This window comes from Odontesthes bonariensis, chromosome 22, assembly GCF_027942865.1.
Source record: "Odontesthes bonariensis isolate fOdoBon6 chromosome 22, fOdoBon6.hap1, whole genome shotgun sequence".
Taxonomy (NCBI): Eukaryota; Metazoa; Chordata; class Actinopteri; order Atheriniformes; family Atherinopsidae; genus Odontesthes; species Odontesthes bonariensis.
The window spans coordinates 8085783-8108378 of record NC_134527.1 but is presented as its reverse complement, the minus strand read 5'-3'; the positions used below and the strand labels follow the sequence as shown (position 1 = coordinate 8108378).

General features: G+C 43.1%; 1 protein-coding gene across 3 annotated transcripts in view; it reads right to left on the bottom strand.

Moving 5' to 3' along the window:
• Positions 1–22596, bottom strand: part of unc13bb (unc-13 homolog Bb (C. elegans)) — a 61905-nt gene that overhangs the window by 26433 nt on the left and 12876 nt on the right. For all 3 annotated transcript variants that reach the window (XM_075455085.1, XM_075455086.1, XM_075455087.1), the window contains exons 3-8: positions 18334–18433; positions 16019–16136; positions 15575–15698; positions 14221–14294; positions 13962–14019; positions 12099–12312 (exon numbers count right to left, since the gene is read on the bottom strand). In XM_075455085.1, the coding sequence (XP_075311200.1) occupies positions 12099–12312; positions 13962–14019; positions 14221–14294; positions 15575–15698; positions 16019–16136; positions 18334–18433 (688 nt within the window). The remainder of the gene's footprint in view (positions 1–12098; positions 12313–13961; positions 14020–14220; positions 14295–15574; positions 15699–16018; positions 16137–18333; positions 18434–22596) is intronic.

Below are 22596 nucleotides of genomic sequence, written 5' to 3'. Positions count from 1 at the left end.
GAAATAGGAAATCCCTTTAAAGTGCTAACCTACCCCTAGAAGCACAATTTAAAAACAATTATATCTGCATATTCTACTCTCAGCATGTCCCTTTTAAACTTTCCACATATCATGTACATGTGTGCGGTGCACAACAATTGGTAAACCAACAGAGACATGGGGTTGAAACACAGATGGATGTGGACCATAAAATATGCAGAGATGATTGGTGTGTTTGAACTTTTTGGAATTAATATAATTTGTATGGGTAGAATCCAGAATAACCACATTTATATCTCTGGATGAGGAACTTTGGGTTAAATGTTACAAAATGGGATTACTACTCGTTATATACTGTTAAATAACGAGCAAATCAAATCAGAACTCCACGATCAAACAAAATTTGCATTATTTATAGTCCTTGTACATAACGATGCTTGCTTTGAATCCATCTCCACAAAATGGTCATATTTTTGTCAGTTAGACATTAAAAAGTTAAGAGAAGGAGTACAACTAAAAGTAACATGTCAGCAGTTTAAGTTTAAATGTTTAAGAATGTAAAATTGTTTAAGAATTATTTTTGTAGAGGACGAACATAATTACTGTAGCCGTGAATTCGTCATGCTAATGTCAATATGTAAATTTTGTTTTCGGAGTTCTGTTCTGAGGTGAGATATGACACTGGAGAGACAATACACACAACAAAAATGACGTGCTGAACTAGAGAAAATGGACTGCAGAGCTGGACATGATATACATTTTTCAAACTGTCAATGGAGCATAAATGGTAAAGGGGGATACCATTTATTATGCTTCTACTAGCCTTTTTTCATTCAATAGATCCCTCTTGGGCTGGTTGTCCAGCTGCACTCCAGAAGCAGAACCTGCAGAGGGGTTTGTTTCTACAAGCCTTTCCTTCTCCTTTGGGGTCAGGGATGCTGAAGGATCTACTTCAGGAGCAGAGATGCAAATCTGGGGGGTTTCTAGATCATCTGTGGAACCTACCAGTTCAGTTTTTTGAGCATCAGATGTTGCAACCTTTTGTGTAGTATGTGTCTGACCACTTGTTGATTTGTTGTTAGATTGGGGTTGAGATACAACTGGAACAGCTTGTGACTTGGGTGGCTCTGCCTGCCAGGGAAAACTTATTTTTGATCCAAATAGTGAAGTGGTTGGTTCTTGTTTTCCTGAGTTTTCCTCTTGAAACAGGCCCCCAGAGAGGGATTTTAATCCTGATAATAGACCACCACCTCCTTGTGTTGTGGGCAATGATGATGCAACTGATGGCATTGCAGGCGAAAAAATGGATCCAAGAGATTTCCCTGCATCACTCTGTGTCGACATGAAACCAAACATAGACTTTGCTTGAGGTTGTTCCGCACTGTTGGGAAAATTAGTATTTGCCTCTTGGTCATTAGGTGGAACTGATTTGTCATTTTCTTTACTCTCAGGCTCTCCAATAATAACCATGGGCTTCTCATGTATAACCTCTTCATCAACAGCTGTCTTTACTTTCTCAGTGTTATCTACGTGATCAGTGGTGTCATTTGTAGTTTTTATTGGCTCACTTGTGGCTGCAAAAGGTTTTGGACAAACCGTCTCAGATACCATTGCGCTACCCCTGTCAGATTTTACTAGTTCGTTTTCCATCTTATTTGTACTACTCTCACAGCCAGATGGAGGAACTTTTGGAGGTACATTTTCATTCTTAATCTGTGGCTTTTGAGCAGCAACAGGCGCCGCCTTTGACTCTGGTGGTGCTGATTCAGAGGACTTGGGTGGTTGTCCCATTCCCCCAAAAAGAGATCCGCCTATGCCTCCAAGCACTGATGCTCCAGCCTGTGATCCTGCAGCTTGACCAGCGGTTCCTCCGAACATTCCGCCAAGAAGAGAACCACCTGGCTGGGATGTTCCTCCAGCTCCTCCGAACATCCCACCCAGTAATGATCCACCACTCTGGGGAGCTGCAGACTTGGCAGTGGATCCTCCACCAAACACCCCACCTAATATTGACCCTCCAGTAGAAGATGCTGTGGTTTGAGGCCCAGACTGCGGAGCAGACCCTTTAAATAAACCTCCCAGTAATGATCCCCCCATCTGAGGAGACGCTGACTGGGTGTTAGACCCTCCAAAAATCCCCCCTAATAGTGATGCCCCAGTCTGACCAGTAGGAGCTTGGGTTGCTGTCCCTCCAAGTCCAAAGAACGAGTTATTCGGCTGTTGTGGAGGACCTTCAGTGGGAGCAGCTGCTGGTTTAAACAGGGAAGACATAAAGCCTGTAACTGCATCTGCTGCTGAATCTTTAGCGGCTGGTGCTTCCTCTTCTACTTTAGGAGGTGTTATATCTTGAATCTGACCGCTTACAAGCTCTGGTGGTGCTGGTGCACTGATTTCAGATTCTTTAGACTGACTAGCTTCAGCTGAAGCATTTGACTTTTCAGTACATTGGCCACTCACTTCTTCAGTGAGGCTGCCATCAGGTTTGGACAAGCTTGCTTCAGGACCCTGAACTGTACCCTCAGGTTGCTGTAGATTTGTGGTGACAGTATCCGTTACATCTGTTACAGCACTAGTTGGAGCAGTTTTGCTGTCATCAGTTGACTTTGGCAGAGCAGTTACACCTGATGTACTGTCAGTCAAAGCTGTAGGCAGAGCTTTCTTGCCATCGTTATGTGTTGGTGTTGGTGTTGCAGTGGGTGCAGCTTGAGCAGGTCCTCCAAACATTGAAAGCAAACCTTTGCTAGGCGTCTCACTTGGAACAGCTCCTGGTAAAATGCCACCCAGAAAAGATGTACCAGTTTGTGCAGAAGCAGTTTGAGAAGATAAGCCCCCCAAAATTCCTCCCAATACTGAGCTATTAGTTTGGGATGTTGAGGTTTGGGTTGCAGTTGGCCCACTTGTCTGAGGCATTGTTGATGAGGCTGCTGAGCCTCCAAAAATCCCACCCAAAATTGATGCCCCGGCTTGAGATCCAGCAGCCTGGGGAGCAGATCCACCAAATAGTCCACCAAGTAGTGAAGAGCCTGTCTGAGGTCCTGCAGTTTGAGGAACAGACCCCCCTGTCTTAGTGGTACCAACTTGAGGACCAGTTTGCGGTGCAGACCCTCCAAATAAACCACCTAGTAAAGATCCTCCTGAGGCTGGTGTTTGGGGTGAAGAACCTCCAAACACTGACCCTAACAGAGAACCTCCAGGCTGTGAAGAGGGCTGTGGAACAGAACCTCCAAACACAGAGAATAAACCTCTGGCTGGTTGATCCTTAGGGCCTGATGGTGGAGGTGTAGCACCTATTGCTGACGGCTCAGTATGGCTAGTGGCAGGCTCAGTGCCAGGTGAAGAAAATAAAGAAAGCAAACCTTTTCCTGGGCCATCTGAAATTAAACTGGATGCAGATGGAGGATGTGAGCCCGATCCACTGATCATAGATAACAGACCAGAAGCTGGTGGTTCTTTAGGAGGGGCAGGATCCTGGGGTGCACTTGTTGTGCTCGTTTCCGTATGGAGAGTAATGGACTCTGATTTGGGTGCATCAGGTGCAATATCTGTATCTTTAATTATGGCATCTTCTTTACTAGAACTTGTCATAGTGACAGTAACACCAGTGGATGGACTTGCATGCAGTTCACTTGAGTCACAATTAGCTTTGCTACCTGAGAGATCATTTGACATTTCACTAGCATTTGCTGGCTCTGGGATATGGCTGCTGGAATCAGATGACACTTGGGAAGAACTTTGTTGTTGTGGTTCTTTGGTGGTAGATGAGGAATTGGGAGATTCCTGTGGTGGCGACACAACATCGTTAACAACAGAGACGGTACTTTTCGCAGATACTTTGGGTGCATTTGTCCTTGGTGCAGAGGACGTGTTTGTACTTCCACTGGCTTCTTGTGTTTGAGAAGTACTGGGGCCACTAAACATAGAAAACAAATTTTTTCTTGGACTTTCACTAGATGCAGATAACCCGCCTAATATACCGCCAAGAACAGAGGTAGCAGATTGTCCTTGTGACTGAGGTTGTTCTTGTGGCTTAGATTGTGTCTGAGGTTCCCTTCGTTGCTGAGTTTGAGATTGAGCTCCTCTTTGTTGAGATGGAGTAGTTGGTGGCTGTGTTTGTGGGGGGCTGGGGTCACTAAACAAGGAGAACAGTCCCGTCCTTGGGCTTTCAGATGAACTTGATGACCCAGACAAAATTCCTCCTAGAAAAGATCCTGTCTGAGCTTGAGACTGTTGTGTGCTGGCACCACCAAACATAGAAAGAAATCCTGTAGATGGAGGGTCTTTTGGGGGAATGGTTCCCTGCTGTGGTGCCTCAGCAGAAGGCTTTGCTTGATTAGGAGGCTGAGGAGGACTTGATCCTGCAAACATTGATAATAAATTTTTACCAAGTGTTTCCTGTTGAGCAGGTTGTGGAGGCACACTTGGTGGATTAGTTTGAGGCATGGGTCCGGTTTTAGGTGGAGCCTGTTGAGGACTCGGCGCTGTAAACATTGACAATATACTTTTACCAAGTGATTCTTCCTGTGGAGCTGTAGCTGAAGCAGATGTTTGCGACACAGGGCTGGCCTGTGCAGCTGGTGTTGGTCCTGCCAGCATTTCGCCAATTGAAAATCCAAACAGTCCGCCGGATGATTTATTACCTGCTTCCTGCTTTGTCTGCCCTGTAGGTGGCATTGTTTCTGACTTGCTTACTGCAGGACTTGTGGAAGAAGTGACTTGTGATATGCTTTTGCTTAGACTTTGGCTCTGCGCTAGCCGGGACGTGCCACTCTCAATACCCTTTGATTGAATGGTTGATGAAAGTGAACTCTCTGTAACACTAGGTTTCATTTGCTGTTTTTGTGGTGGAGAGGGATCATTATTAAATAAGCTGCTAATTGATCCGAACAGATTTGACACTCCTGTAGTCTCCTTGTTTGCAGTGGCACTGCCTGGTAAGGAAGTAGTACTACCCGCTTTGCTTTGCTCATTGGGAGGTGTCTGAGAATTAGTCTGGGAATCTGGTTTGGCTTCTTCCTTTCCTACTGCAGACTTAAGAAAGTTCATGAAGCCTGCCTGTGGTTGTTCAGATGTTTTATCCACTGGCGTGTCCACTGGTTTATTAGCTGAAAGTGTGGGTTGAGCAGATTTGTTAAGATTTTCTTTTGATCCTAAAGGCACAGAGACACTGGGCTTCGTTGGTGGGACTGCTTGTTGTGCCATGGTAGTCTGACGTGAAAGTCTTGGCTTCTGTGTAGTTTGTGAGAATGTGGAGGGCTGGGTCGCTTGAGTGGTTGTTGGTATTGTGGGCAAAATTCTTCCTTGTGTGACGGCCGGCTTCTGCATTTGTTGTTTAACACTCTCTGGTTGGGTCACAACAGCAGAAGATTCTTCTTTGATGATCTTAGACTTGATACTTTGGAAACCTGATGACAGAATGTTCTTGGAATTTTTTTCAGAGGCTTGATTACGATGGGCTGTGCTGGTTTTGTCCAATTCCACCTGAGATGGTTTTCCCACAAAAGAAGACATTAGGGAAGAAATCTTTTTCACTTGACGATTAGGCAACTCTTCAACTGGATACACTCTTTTCCTCCATTCTTCCTCTGAAACATCATTTACATGTTTAACGGTCACGGCAGTAGATGAACGCCGCTGTTTGCTGGGTATATAACAATTATAAAGTAGCTGTTGATTTAAGTTTTCTACAGGAGTAGAGTTCAAGGAAACAGAAACCTTTTGAGCAAGAAATGTCTTAACTTCCTGGTTGTTCCAGTTAGGGCCGATGCGATCTCTATTATGGCATGAAAGGTCAATAATGTCTTGACAGGGATCCCCATAGACATAATGAGGCTGTCTTGGGTCCATCCTAACTTTGTTTAGTCTGTAAGATGTGAAATCCGCACCTTGCTGCCTTTGTGTCAGAAATGAATTTTCAAACATTTGAGAAAATTGCTCAAGATTTAAATTCATGAGTTGGTTCCCTTTTATGTAGGCAGCAGACAAATCCAGGGGAGCATTAAGAAGCTGAGGATCACTGTGATCTTGACCAGGAAGCCAAAGAAGCTCATCTTCATTGTAAAGTGGAATTTTAAATCCACAGACTGAAACCATTTCATTGTGCAGCCAAGCACTGGGGAAACTCTCTAATTTCTGTCCATTTCCCCATGATTCGGCTTCCGGTGCACATGCATACACATATTCACCTGCTGCATCTGTAAGCAAGGCATAAATGTACTCATGATCTGTGTAAACAAAGTAGCCACAGTCACCATCTTCTGCTGGCCACCACATTCCTTGCTCCAAAAGAGCAAGCCACTGCTGATACCATTCAGTGTCTTCAAGATAATGGGAGTCTTCCATGTCAATATTGGGACCGAGAAGACAGGCTGAATCTACTGGTCTATTCAAATTAAATGGACCATGATGGATCGGGCCATTACTGTGAACATTTTGTAGATTTGCATTATCCATTCCATGTTGCCAGTTAGCAGAGTAAGATAAGCTTGGTGCAGTTTCCTCGATATAGCCTTCATGATATGAAATGCCATTCAAACTGTAAGAACTAGCATTGTTAAATGAATGCCATTTTCCAACTTTAGCATTACCGTGCTGAGTAGTTAAATTCAACACAGCTTCCTCATTAGGGGAATAGGTCATTTTCCCCAAATCTTCATAACTGTTACATAATGTTCTTTTGGGATATGGATCTTCATTTGTATATCCCTCAAACAGATATGATTCCATATGTTCTTGGTGATGTGCAACACCTTGCCAAGACGTGTTGTTAACTGTCTGATTGATATTTAAGGAGCTACAGTGAGGACTAGAGGTTGGTAATGAAGTCCCTTCAAAGCTTGGTCTGTACCCTTGATCCTCTACCTGGAAATTATAATTCTGTGAATCATTCTGAAATTGCTGCCATAGGGCACTTTCACGAATCCACTGATTTTCATCATAGGAGGGACTTAAGCCATATGCAGACAACTGACCTTGATAATAGTTCTGATTTGTTTCTCCAAATAAGGAAGGACTGCTTCCACCAATATGTGGCTGCAGGGTCATGACTGGAGAAGTGATGTGGTTCTGCACAAGAGAATGAATATTCCCCGTACTATAAGCCACTGGGTTAGTTGATGGCAGTGAACCAGAGTAGTATAGCCGAGATAAATTACCTGTGCTAAATGAGGAGTATGTTGCCTGACTCTGAAGACATCTTTCAAAAGTAGCTGACGTTCGTAAGTCTAAACTTTCAGCATGAATTGACACAGGTGAACTGACTAAAGCATGTCTACTCTGTCCTGGATTGAGAGAACCTGGAACAGATCTCTGCAACTGATCCCTTCCAAAATCTGAGGTAGTGCTTTTTAATAGACTTGAATGCAACTCCGTGGCCTCAGTTGAGGGTGGCTGTTCTGTATTCTGATTTGGCATTTTTACTTGTTTGTTACAAGGGTCCTCTGTGACATTTTTGCCAAACAATCCAGATAAAAAGCCTTGCTGGGCAGTTCCTGGAATCCTCCGCTCTTTGTATGCATGCTCTTGAGAGGACTGTTGTGTTGCATTAGTAATCGACTGTTTCTGCTGTGGAGTTTGCACTGTGGCTGTAGATACAGTGGTGTTCTGGTGTGGCGATTGTCCTATTGATGTCTCACAAGTTGTGTCACTGCTTTCAGATGCTTTTGTTAACTTGTTAAACAACCCAGAGAACACTCCTGACTGACTCGGCTCTACCTGTGATGGGCCAGTCTGACTACATGGCACGTTTACTTGTTGCTTTATTTGAGTCTCAGTGACATTTTTGTGCTGTTGCTGTGGTGTCATATTTTCAGAGGATTTAAACAGGCCTGAAAACAACCCACTGGCTTGAGTTGTTTTTTGTGTCGGGTTACTTTGAGGTTGATTCTGGGTGGAAACTGGATCATTGTTTGGTTTTGTTTGTTCATAATTAGTACTTGGGGGAATTACATGCTGTTGTGCTGATGGTTGATTTTGCACGTTTATGCTATCCGCTGAAGGAAATTTGAAAAGACCGGATAAGAGGCCACCTTGTTGGGGCGGTGGTTGCCGAAGTGGAACGGTTTGTTGTCGAGTAAAGCCCGTCTTTACTTGTTGGATATCTTGCCGTCTCAAGGTATTGTTACTCAGATTAGGATTTAAACCTTGAGTACTCTGTTGGGTGACAGCCTGTGTTTGTTGAACATTAGAAGGTTGAGGAATTGTTTGACTGGTTGAAGTATTCTCAGAGGATGCAAATTTAAGCAAGCCAGACAGCAGCCCCATTTGTTGCGGTTCTGTTTGCTGAGTTTCACCTGAGGTCTGGTGCTGGGCGGGATGATTTCCAGGGATGTGCCTTTGCTTTTCAGCTTCAAATGTTTGTTTATTTTGCTGTATGTTGTCTGTTGACGAAAATTTTAATAGCCCTGAGAGAAGGCCACCTGTCTGTGGTGCAGAAGAATTTTGTTGTGGGGCAGGGTGATGAGGAAGCTGTGGGGGATTATTGCCCTTGGGTGGTTGATTGTTTGCCTGCTGAGGCACAATACCAGATAGTTCACTTGTAGAGCCAAATTTAAGTAGCCCAGATAATAGTCCTCCTTGTTTGGGTTGATTAGCACCCATGTGAGAGACATCCTCTGCTGAGTTCCCTTTAAAAAGGCCTGAAAGAAAACTCTGTGATTCAGGCTGATTGGGAGTCTGATGCTGCATTCCTTGAGGGGTTCCTGTTGATTTTTGATTTGATGTATGCTGTGGGCCAGGTGGCACCGTGCTGTTCTGAGATTGCTGATTATGGGTCAAATTCTGGTTTGAACCAGAGGGAGCAGAGGAGGGGTTAAATATGCTGGAAAGCCATCCTTTCTCTGTGTTTTCCTGGGGCACAGCAGAATTCAGGGTAGGAGTGGAGGATGCTGCTGAAGATGAATGATGAAAAGCCTGTGGATGATTCTGTGTTCTCATGGAGGCACTAATGTCTTCAGTGGATGAAAACTTCAAAAAACCAGAAAGCATACCTCCCTCTGCTGTTGGACGTGGCTGAGTGGAAACATTTTCAGAGGACAGGAAAGGTAGTTTCAGCTTACTACTCAGCGATGGCTCCTCTGCTGGTTTCTGTGGGTGGGGCTCCTCTGTGGTTCGAAACACTGGATAAACTACCACAGGAGGAGCTCCCTGGGGTGGAAAAGGAGCAGCAGGTGTGATCAGTGAACTAAATGACTTCTTAAAGGGGCTAAAGAATCCAGTGTTTGCAGATTGCGTTTGGCCAGTGGACTTTTCTGGCCCTGGAATCAGCCCATTTACTTGTTCGCAAATCGGTGGATTTTCATCATGGTTTTGGGCCAAAAACATATCTTGCGATGAACTTAACTTCTCTGATATCCTACGTCCTTCAGCTGCTGTCACCTGTCTGGCTTGATTAACCCTTTTATCAACTAATTTCTCCTCCAACTGTGTATGGCCATTAAAGTATTTGGACTGTGCTGCCTGTTTGTATTCACCTGAACTCTCACTATCTCCTGTTGAAATAAGCTTCAAAGGATTCAATTTCCCCAAGACTGAGATTCCTGGAACACTTTGAGGTTTTGTTACATATTCAGATGTATGTTCTTTTGCACCCGTTTGACTTTGACTCATTGTGGTCATTTCTCTTTCTTGATAATGACCTTTGGCATCACGTGGTGGCATAGAAGGCAAAGAACTGATAGATTTTTCAGAGGATGTTTCTACCGGAGAGACAACAGCTACAGGAGCTGTGCCGCTTGATTTTGGAATAAAGGAAAACAGTTTTGTTAGTCCAGATTGTGAGGGTTGTGCAGATGGTGCTTGTGGAGAAGGGGCAGGCTGTTTGGTGCCTCCTCCAACTTTGTCAGTAAGAGAGCTAAATAATGAGCTCATGGTATTTTTTACACCTGAAATGCCCTGGTCAGAAGGAGCTTGTGATTGGGATTCCCCTCGGGAGTCCTTTAAACTATTTTGGTCATCTCCGAACGAATCCGTTCTATTGCTACCCTGAGAAGATAGCCTTGATTTGCTTGATTTAGGAAGGGAACCATACTTGCTAATCTCCTCCTCTTTTTCAGCAAGGTATTCAGAAACTGTTTCAACCAGACACTGAAGCTCATCCATAGGGTCTACATATTCATCACTTGGCTCCTCTACCGGAGAGAGCATTGCCTCTGAAACCCATCCTCCAGTTTTAGATTTAGCACACTTCCTGTCCCGAGGACCCTGAGAATTTTCTATGTGGCTCTCATAGGAGCAAGGACGCCCATCTGTGTAATGTCTCGAATTCTCAGCGTACAAGTCTTTAGCCATGAAAGCGATGTCATCAATATCCTCCTGTGTTCCTGGAGTGTAGTGCAGTTCCTGAGAGCCCTCCGATTCAAAATCAAACCGTGCTCTCATCCTAGCGTCTTGCTCTTTTTTGTACGCCTCATAATTCTCCAAGGTATTATCCAGCTCATTTTTAGCCCACATCCTTGTTTTATAGAGAAGCCCATTCTTGTATGGTCCGAGGCAAGAGGCCATACGCTCCTCTTCTTCCTGCATCTCTGCTACTTGCCGCATAAACAGCTCCCCTCTCTTCTCACTGAGGACCGCAAGGTCGGAAGTCTCTTCTCTCAACTTGTCTGCCTCTATATTAAGAAGCCCTCCTGGGTCTGTTATCTTTTTCTTCCGTCGTCGGTCAATGGTGTCATAGCTCTCAGGGTAGGTGGCAGGCAGAAAACCACTTTTTTTCACCTTTTGGCGGCCTGGTGTATTTGACGGCTCGGGGTAGGGTCTTCCCATTCGAAAGAGAACGCCGTCTTCCTCTTCATCTAAGAAGTCACTCAGCTGAGGCTTGCTCTGTCCTTTGTATTTGTTTTCCCAATCATCAACCCCCATGCCGGAATCTACAGGTATAATCCTGACCCTTCCTTTCTGGTTTACAGATCTAAAATAGGTTAAGGAACAGATTTAACAAGGGCATGGGAATGGATAAAGGGACGGAGAGAAAGCAAATGAAAGAAAAATGCAAACAAAAACAAGTTAAGCAGCATGATTAAATCAAGAAGAAAGAGAAAGACAGGAACAGTTTCATGCAAAGGTTAAGAAACAAATATGCTCTCCAGCTACATAATCACTGCTGTAATAATGTTACAACATTCTAAACTGAGATTAACATTTGAATGAATATTTAGCATCCTGATCTTCTAACATTTGAAGACATCTGTCAGTGAACAGAGCTTTCCTGAAGGCAATATAAAAATTGAAAACACATTTCAGTGGCTGGGTGATTAAACTGTATCTGTATAGTGAGAGATTGTGAGTCGCTGTCAATGAACATCTTTGTAAATCCCCACAGCATCAGTCACACTTATCAGCACTTCAACACTCAGCCTGTACTAGTGTTCACAACGGTGAAATCATCACCATATGGCATTTGGGGACGAGGTTTTTAAATCACCAAAGAGAGGGGCATGTGACTGTCACTGAACTGCTCCCTCAGGAAACGTAACAAAGGGGCTCCCTGTGTGACATGGCAAAACCAAACTCAGAGTTGTTCAAACTACGAGGGAGCTGAAGCAACAGAACAGGCCCTGAAGACAAAACGAAACATGTGCTTCCCCTGGCAGTAATCCTGTTTTATTTATTTCTCTACGCATTTATTTATTTATTCTCCTCATGTAGAATTATCCGGATCAGCTTCCTATCAGCCAACACAGGCAGATTTGTCGCAGTCTCACTGGCGCACATGCGTTCTGTGTAAAAGATTAAGTTCCATGCATCAAGACCATTTGTTTCATGGACCAATTATGGCTTCCAAATGGCAACATATCGGTAATCCCAATATGGAAATGCGGTTATTTTTGTTGCAGGATTATTAAGGATCCCTCCCTCTAATATTCGAAAAATTGTAAGAACAATCACCACACACAAATTCTTGTCAGTCTCAACAACATGCTGACGTCAGTTACTCTAACGTCCACAGTATGCAATTATATGACTGTATGAAAACAACACGGCTTCAAACAAATGCATGACTGTTCTGTTTTGAGCTCCAACGGGAACCGACTGTTGCTGTGGGAACTTTGAGAAAGAAAGGGTTTGACTGACAATGCCTGAGAGACTGAAGTGTGTTTGGGTGACGCTGTATATACTCTGTCTACCTGCTGCCCCTTTGGTCCCTATAGTCCAGGTCAAAGCTGTGGATGGAGTCAGTGCAACAGTCGGGGTGGTGCTGGGGCCGAGGCCCCATGGGGTACTGGTGCATGGACGAGTTGGGCTGAGCTGTTGTGTGGTAACGAGGAGGCAAACTGTTGCTGGTCTCGCTGCGGTAGTCGCTGTCCCGGTCATCTACAGCACTGTCCTGGTCATCCAAAGCTGTGAGGGGTGACAACACAGGCTGGATAAATATTATTCACTGACACATTATTACAGCAAATGTTGATTTAAAAAAAAGAAAGAAAAATTGAGTTCATGAGAGAATCTTATGCCATCTCAGTTTTCATTCTACTGAATTATTACATTATGAATAGTTGCATGAGATTGTAAAATGTGGCAGCTACTTTTGGAAATGAGGGAGAAATGCAAGTGATTTGTGTGTAGCAGTGATCAAGCATCTCCTGAATAACAAAGCAGAAATAAATGACGAGCTGGATCTTGTGAAATTGTAAAAGGTCCCTTGCTGGCAGCTCGGTATTTTGCATGTGATTTAATTCATGTACAACACAAGACAGTGGGAGCTTTGCACACTAGCAGCCATTCGCTATACCCACTTAATCCAATTCAGCATTCCGGAGGGGGGCTGAAGCCTATCCCAGCCGCTACTAGAGGTGGGGTACACCCTATACAGGTGACCACTCCATCACAGGGCCACACAGACACAGAGACAAACAACCATCCCCGCTCACACTCATTCTTGGGCCTGCATAGGATAACCAATTAACCTGATGTGGATGTTTTTGGGCATTTAGAGGAAACCCACACATGAACAGGCAGAACATGCAAACTCACACAGTAAGACGCAGCAGAGATTTGAACCAGGAACCCCTTCACTGAGATGACAGTGCTAACCACCAAACCACCGTGCAGCCCCCCACCCCGCAAGTCTGGCTTGCTTCCTTGGATGAAGAGTTTACACCTGAATGAACATTACAATTGCACTAAATCTTTGTGTCCTTTTGAAAGCGATCTCTCCAACCACAAGGATCGCCTAAGGCTGGAGGGGACAGCTGGGGGATAATTTGAGAGGCTGAACAAGAAACTGTTTCTACTGATACCTCCAAGAGTGAAGAGGTAGAACAATTATATGTTGGGATCCTGCGTCTGTATGTGAAGGTTAAATTACCCAAGACTGCCCTCTGTCAGTACTGTAAGAGAATTACAAGTCACAAAAACAGTGCATTTGATGCGTTTTCCTTACTCTTCTTTTAGGTGCACCAAAGCAACTCTGTTGAAGAATAATATGACATGAAACAATAGAAAGAGCACAGGAAACAGGAAATAGGAAATACAAAGGTCAAAAGGGAATCAAGGAAAACAGCAATGAAAAGCACTTGTTCGAATGAAGTACTGTGAATAAAATGCATGAAAACTTCAGAGATTAAATATTACTGGGGGAATATTATGACATGCAAGGACTGAGGGTTGGCCAAGGAGAGAATTCCATCAAAGTGTGTTACATACTCATAGGTTCAGCCCATCCGAAATAGTTGCCTGGTGAAAGTGCAAATGTCACAAGTAAGAGGGGGTTTGTGCAAACAAATAAAAAGAACAAAAATCCCCTGTGTTGGAAAGGTGGGAGAATGAGGGAGCCCCATCAGTTGTCCCGACAGACAGTGTGAAAGTTGTATATCTTGACAGTCAGCCTGACATCACAATGCACAGTCCTTTGATTTCGGCACTAATATTACTACAATAGCAGGACAACGGGGCAAAGGAAGTTATAACGTAAGACTGAGAGCTAAACGAGTGAGGACCTGGCACCATCTAGAGACTGAGAGGTGTACGGAATGGCACAAAGCACTCACAGCACTGGGAGGCTGCAAACGGCAGCGGACCACTCTGATCATCATCCTGGAGATGGTACTACAAAGGAGAGACACAGAGAGACACAGAAGCTTTCAGACATGTTTCAAACCATTATTATTACTATTATAATAAGTAGCATTTACTTAAATCACTCCATCAGCAAAAAAATACAGATAACTCTTCTGTACTAATGACACAGTAAGTAATAATCAGCCATATAAAAGCATTGTACTGATTTCAATAAAAACTTTACTCTACCTCATCATGGATACCCATGGTGTTGATACGCTCAAGCTTGCCCGTCCAATACTGCGCCTCATCGTCTGGAATGTCTTTAGAGAAACACGCACAAAATTAAAGTTACGTTTCAAGCGACCTGTTTAAGTAAGCCAACATGATATATTCATGCGTGTTTAGTTTCCCATGGGCTGCTTGGGAATAAGGAAGTAGAAATAGTCAGGAAATACCAGCAGACCTTCCGCGCATGTGTGGGAAACACAGTGAAATATGCAGAAACCGACATTTTGCTTTTTTCCTGTCCTTTGCAACAGCGTTTGCGATCTGAGACTTTGATAATTGTTCTGTGTGAGATCAGCTACTCTCATCATCCCCACTTAAAAGCCGAATTTAGGCAGCTCAGCGGACAGACGAGCATTAAAGGCCACCTACACAAAAGGCCACGATATCAAAGACACACCAACCCACAGCTTTAATGAACGGCTTTGGTGGAACAGAACACACACAGACACGTGATGGGCGGTGACAACCTTAAAAGGTCTTCTCTTAAAAAAAAAAAAAAGATACAGAGGCTCCCACCCACTCAGTGGACAGACACTCTGCTTTAACTTTGATGCCGTTTGATCACAAGGCTTGAGTCTGTGAAACAGTGCCAGCAGTGGAGATGGGGTTGGTATAACGGTGGTTCAGTACACCAAGGGCAGGGGGAGAAAAGGTGGCGTTTCACCCTTCAGTCTTAAAGAGCTTTAAATTAAATGAGACCCTTTACTGTCAAAGAGGCCTTTATGTCACCAACCTGTTGATCATATCACTCTGGTAAATTCTAGCTGTTTATGCTACCTGCTTAGCACCAAACAGCAAGCAGATTTGTTGTCCACGTCTGTTAAAAGTGTTAAAACGTGTTAGTATTTCATCAGCAGATGTCAGAGTTTGAGTTATATCCTTAATACTGTTGGCTGCAATGGACCAACCTGGAAAAGCTACAATTAGATTTACTGAACGTAATTGATAAAGGGCTTTGTGTGATTCAGGAGCCGTAGCCCTGTATTTGTGTCAGAGACACATGTTCAACATCCTCAATAGAACCAGCCATGAGAAGTACAACATAAGGATACTTTACTGACATTTACGCAGGAGACATTCGGGGCCTTTGTGCATCTTTTCTCATGGTTTGATTTGCCCTAATGTAACCAGAACCACTAACGTACCCTCTGATGCACCTTCTGTGGTCAGAGCCAAAACTTGTGAAAAACAGCATAATAAAATATTGAAAACAAAGGCCTGTACTTTGAAGAGGTAAGGTCTACCATTTGAAAGTTTCCTTCAGATTCTTAATTCTATAAAGCATCTAAAATGCTATGGTTGACAGTCTCACCAAAAGGCAGCTCAAAGCGAGTATCCAGCAGGACTCGATGAGGCGTTGGGTTCTTGGTGCCGTATATCTCATCTGCTTTCATCAGCACCTCTGCATCCAGGAAAATCCACTCACCCGAGCCCTCCTGCAATTAGACGTATGCATATCGAAATATGCAGAAACTTCTTTGTGCGCATTCTTCTACCATGTTTTTTCTTATTAAAACTATTTTCAGTGGTAGCACATTTCAAGAGGTTTCATCGGGTCAAATGCAATCTTTTTCAGAATATCTGCAGTCACTTTTAAGCTAAAAGGAAAGCCACAACGTGTTAAAAAGTCAGTTAAAAGTGTGACCGTGGGCAGATTTCTGGCATGGCTTTTTCCAAAACGGGTAAGTGTCAAGGAATGAAGCTGGTCTCGTTTTGGTGTCCAGCTAAATGTTTCCCTGCGAGTTCACGTTCTCACCTCCTCAGACTGTCGGACGCTTTTAAGAGGAATCCAGGCAGTTCCCACCATGGTGTCCCAGATGAGCCCTTTGTTCCACACCTCAACAATGAGACCCAGGTCCAGCCGGTTGATCTCACTGAGAAACAAGGAGTTAGAAGTAATTAATGCCAATAAAATGACCCGCCTGATAAACATGGTGGAACATTCTGGAGAAAAAAGGAGCAGCGAACAGAGGCAAAACAAAACAAAAAAATCTAATACAAAACACTTTTCAATATGACATTCAACTCGCACTCAATAGAGCGAGACATTTCTGGATAATTACCGCCAGGCCCAACCACTGCCTGATAACAAAAGCTACTTTTTGATGTGTTTTAGTTGTCATAATCCACCCCTGCCTTGTTTCATTCAACAAGCTATTGAAAGGGCTCCAAAACAGCTTGATGACAGCAGTAAAATGGCATATCCATTTTGAAAGGAGCCGCACGACAAGAGCATTTGCATATTCTCATCCGTGGCAGTTTGGAGCGATCGAGGGGGCAAACAAAAGGAAGATGTGAGAAAAGATAATCAAAGAGAGCAGATAATTGAGAGAAGTGCCGGGGAGGTTGATGAGTGTCCAGGACGCGCAGGTGCACAGATAAAGGCTTCCTAAATCATTTGCTCATACAAAATGGCACCGAATAATTAAATGTAGCACAGTATTACAATCAAACGGCAGCTAAATTGAACTGGGAGACTTCTGTTGTACATCTTGCCGTTTAGATTCTGACATTCAATCGTGTAGATTTTTAACCCATCATTGTGGGTTATAAATGCTTTTTTCTTTAGAAAAAAAGAAAGTTGTAATACATGATTGGTTAACTGACTGAAATCAACTTAAAAATCACCAGCTGAAAAATAAGTTTCTATGAAAGATAATATCCTGAAGTTTACTTCTGACTGCACGTCACACCAAGTGCATGGTGCAAACTTTTGAACTCCCATTGGTATTTTTTGGTTAATACACACTTTTACAAGCGTCCAAAGGCAAGATAACTTTTCAAATACGTGTAGTGAGAAAGGTTATCTTTCCCAATCCAAACCATCATAGACAGCTTATGATGAATAATGGGAATAAAGTATTTTTTCATTTCATTTAATCTGGTTGGATATCCAACTCCAAAGGAGAAAAACAACAAGAAGTAATTGGTTTATAGGGTGCAGTTGTGTAAATCCCATACAAAAACCCAAACTGAATATTCTGCTCACATTTTGTACTGAAAGCTAACAAAATGCAGCTTTTTTAAAGAGGAGCTGTGCGATGATCCCTGGTTCGCATTTTTGATTTTTTTTCTTTTCACCTTATAATGTAACATGATTCCCAGCAATAGCATTTACCATCTAGCTCCTGAAAGCTAACGACAACATCTGCCGAAAATATTAAGCCATTTCTTTAATTTTACCATTTTCCAACAGCACTCGAAGGATTGAAGGACACCAAATGGGAAAATGACGGCCAAAGCTGACCGTGTACATTGGTTACATTTCCTAAATGATTATACAGACAAAGAAGTCATGAAAAATGCTGATATTTGAAGATCTTCGGATCTTTTTAAAGCATCGAAAAATCAAACATAATTTGGTTCAAGTTGGCACTTTGGATTTGTGGAATTCCCAGTTTTGGATTTTTCTGGAGCTTCTGCAACAGGCTGTACTGAGCATTTAACTGATGAATGATTGTGTCACATGCTCCATCTTCTGAAGCCAACACATTGTTAATGGAAAGATGACGGTCTGGAAAAACAAACATTGTTGCAGTGACAGATGACAGAAGACAAACAATGACACACACGCGACAACGCGTTGGCTCTGTCGCCATAGATACTTTTAACTGGGAGGGGAGGATGGGGACATTAAAGCGATAAATTGCAAGGAAGAAAAAAAATGAGCGACAGATGCTTAACGGGTCGTTCTCTTAAAAAGAGTTGCAAAGTTTGAAAAACCTGCCGATCGAAGCACAGGGTTGGATCTATGGCAGAAACAACTGAAAAACACATGAAGTCTAAGAGTGAACTCAAATTAAATAGTTAATGATTTCTAAATTAAGCCTCGTACCACCTTTTGTAAAATGATACGGCAAAACTATCCATAACTCTCTGGGTAATTGTGCTGGCAATTGGACAAACAAACAAATAATAACAAGCAATGACCTACTTGGCAGAGAGCCACAGAGCAGAGAGGACAAAGCCAGGGACACTGTGCTGAATCTGACCCAGAGGGATCTATAGTTTCTTCCACATGAATATATATTTCAGTCAAACGGTGCAGCATCTGTGTATTTATCAACTTACAACATGAAATCTTGTTCCCAGCAGGGCTGGTCCCCGCGCACGGTGATTGTTGTGCTTTTAACATTCTGCACCTTCAGTGTCACGTAGGTGTTGAACTTATCTGAAACACAGGAAGGGGTAGATTATTGTTCATAGCAGAGTGAGGTCAGAGCAGCACACAGGGTGGTGGCACAGTGACGATCAGGTTCATAAGTGAAGAAGACCCAGCCAACTCTGACTGGAAGCTTTGGTGCTTTGGTGGATACATTTAGGGTCACTACGCATGTGGTTGGTAAATAACTTACACCACCCTTTCATCATACACCGTACATGCTGTGACAACAGAAAACCAAATAGATTACTGATATTTATTCCTATTTACTCCATGTTTTCCAGTTTTTTGTTGTTTTTTTAAAACCAGACTTGAGGTGCATCCGTTTTATTCTGAGTTCAAGTTTAAAATCGCATGTTATGCATGTGAAACTGTCTCTTAAATGTGATGCGACAAATGACTTCATATTTCAACTCATTTCCCTTCAGTTTTGGAACCTCTGTTTTTATCAGGGAGATGCATAGAAAGTCATTTCAGCACTGTTACACACATACAGATCTATACAAAAACATGTATATGGATAACTGCGCTAACATACCCTCCAAGCTGTTACTCTCCCTTTCATTTTACAGTGTATAAAATAGTAACAATTGAACAAAGAGAGTCACATTCACTCATTTTTCCATCAAGATTAGTAAACTGGTACTTCAAGCCATGTAATAGAGATACTTAAAGCAGTTCAGGTCTCCCGGATCTTATATATCTGATCCATTTTGACCACCGACTCTTAAATTTCTCCGACTGTAATTTCAGAGCGAATGTCAGTCTCTCCATGATGTAGATTTCGTGAATAGTCCCTTGCCAGTCTTCCAGTGTCGGTGTGTTGGGTTGTAGCCATTTCCTCGTTATAGCTTTCTTTGCTCCAATCAATAATATCTTCATTAGATACTTGTCTGCTGTTGATTGCAAGGAACCTCTGTTTTTCTATGACAAATACATACGGTCCCAGTCAAAAGTTTGCACCAGTATATTTGTCCAAATGTTTGAGCAGTACTGTATATAGGAGTCTGTGAACAGAGGAGAAGATATTTAACAATAATAAACAGAGTGATAACAGCCTGCTGGGGCTGCCGTCTGAATAATGGGGCAACAGGTCACTTTTTGTTGTTAAATGGTGACACGGAAATAAAACTGACACGATGCAAGCAATACTGAGAAGGCTTTTAATTCTGTGTTTGAAAAAGATCAGGAGTAACAGTGACAGTGAAAGGAGATGAGTCTCCTCCCCCTGACTATGTTAAGCCAAGTCAGGCCAGGTCAACACACTGACCCTGTTAATCTCCAATGAGAGCCACACTCATACGTCACATATGACAGGCTCCAACTGCCTGATGCATTTCTCCTGCATTGAGATTTCCAGTTTCTCTTACGTACTCTTGTTTTTCCTCTAAACATATGGTATTGTAACAAAGGAACAAAGGACTTGTCTTCTGGTGACCCTACAAATGAAGTCACCTTTAAACCGTTAGTGTAGCAGGAAAAGGTCTCCGTCAGTCCTGATAACATCCAGAATTCATAAAATTCCCTCGAGTCAAAGGTTATGTGACCATCTAAACTGAACGTTCACATTTGAAACAACCAGTTACTCACAAGCAGTCTAAATGTGACAAGTTTCCCATTTTTGTGGTACGGCACGCTGTAAATGATCACTGCTGAGACTTTGCTGGCTGTTGAAACTGGCAGTTTGGACACGGATACTCAGTCTGGGTGCTTTCACACCCAGTGATCTCTGTCAGCCTCCTCTCAGGCAGTAGTGCCGGACAGCGGAGCCACAACAACTGTATGCACCAGCTGTCAGCCCTGAACAGGGTGAGGGGGGGAGGGAGGGAAGATTAGGCGGCCTGTGGCACGTCCACCAGCATTTCATTTCCTGCAGCAGACTGAGGGGAGCATCGACAGGTGCCCACTGTTGAGGTCGAATTTGCTTGGGTAGCTTTTGGTCCTGCACGAATGGTGTCCCTTCCTATAACTCACGCTCACTGGTTGTGTGATCAATTGCATAGAAGTTGTCTTCTTCATAACAGAATATAAAACCCTTTTTGGAAAGCAAAAAGACCTTAATAGCTAAGATTCCAAAAAAATAAAAATAAATAAAAACCTGCTACTGACGCACACGCACACACATGAACACACGCACACACACCTTCTGGTCTTTGGGAAACAAAAGCCAGCAATCAGCTGTTCCTTTGTAGACTGATCACCTGACCGCACTGAACAAAGATTTATCTGGTTACCCCGAGCAACGTGCTGAAACATTTACCCCTGCACCAGCTTTTTACACAGCAGCCAGATAAGTAAACTCACCTCTCGAAGCAGGTGGACTCACACAACACTCCAGCGACAGACAACATAAATAAAGACAGTTTAGGCTTGAAAGCAGATAAAAGAAAAAAAAAAAAAAAAAAAAAACCTGTCCTGAAAACATCCAGTCATGATAACAAAAGCACTGCTCATCCCATCCCATCCCACAACCGTAAGTGACAGAGCACAAACATAATTAGCATCTCAAGAGGACAATTGCAACAAAACACAGGCCTTATTACAACGGAGCCTGGGGGGATGCTCAAGCCTTTCCCTAATTAGATAGTCCATGCCTTGTGCCACACTTGGGTCGGCTCCCGTGAGGGGCAGATAAGGAAAGAGGATGTATGGATTAGATAAGAGCCACTTAGAGGCCGTGGGCCTTTCACAGCAGGTGCTATCCACCATACAGCTGATCCAAGATGCAGTTTATTTTCCCTTTAAAAAAAAAACAAAAAAAAACCAAAAAAAACACACAATGTATACATTTTACTAAAACTTTAGCAAGGCCAATGAACTTATCTGGGCAATAATTCAGCCTTTTTATAGCTTAGCATAGTTGGGACACTAGTTTAGTGTGGTGACATAATCTTGCTGTCAGAGCATGAAAGAGTAGCGTTTGGTGTTTTAATTGAATGGCGCTAAAGAAGTAGGCATTCTGAAAACCAACTAAAGTGAGTGACACAGAAAGTAACCCAAAGTGAAAAATCTGTGTGCCAACTGAAGACAGAGAAAGAGACAGGTTTGTCCTCTGTCTCACTTAAGATTGCACATCAAGCACTGTCCATTTCATGCATTATCGCTCATTATGGGGAAGATTTATGAAAACGGAGCTGTGTTTGAAGAGTTCTGCTCGGCCGATTTCATTTGCACGATTCTTTGCGGACAATGTAGCGTTTAAAAGTTTTGTTTCCAGCCTTTCTGGCGCTTTAAGAAGTCATGGTCCCAGTTGCTCAACGCACACCGAGCTTCTCGTGATCACTACTAATAGAGCAATCACACCAGGGTTTGTTTTAATCCAACTAAACCTGTCAAGTGTAAAAGGTCTAAACACAAATGTGTGCATAGACAAGTACGCTCAGTCTACACACACACACACACACAAACACACACACACACACACACACACACACAAACACACAAACACACCAGCCAGTGCCTCACTGAGGGGAAGGATCAGAGGAGGTGAATTGGAGGATGATGTCCTGAGCAGCAGTCGCCACTCCTGTCTGGAAACCACCCACTCACTCCTGAGCCCTTCAGTCAAATGTCTTCATTCATTATTGATCGATGATGAGTCTTTTCAATAAATTAGTCAGAAAAATGCAGGCAGCTGGAAGGCTTGACATTTACAATTCAGACCGCTCATAAATGTTGACTGCAACGGAAGTGATAAAGCTCCTGGAAAACTTGCTTGGACCAAATCACGACAACTTCCTCCTCCTGCAAAGAGTTCTGGACTGATTATGATTTGGGGGAAGAAAAAAAAAAAAAAAAAAAACTCACAATGGTATTCTGCACATTGTTAAACAAGAAGCCTTATTTTTAGAAGAAAGACATTTGCAGAGGAGCACAAGTGCAAATGTAAATCCAGCTCCACACAGTCAGTATCAAGCTCCAGTTTCCTGTGGCAGTCAGCGGAAAGTAACACAGCTGGCCACTTTCCCACTCAAGGACACTCTCAGTTCTACATGCACAGTAATCTCTAGGAACACCCTAATCTTCGAAAATAAGGCCAAAAAGCCACCCAGCTGCAGGTGTGGTGAAAGTTCAATGCAAACACAGATCGTGAACCAACCTTATGTAAACTTAAAGGCCTCTTCTAAAAAGTCTCATGTGTCCCTAAACAGAGTGAGGGAGGGTTATCATGA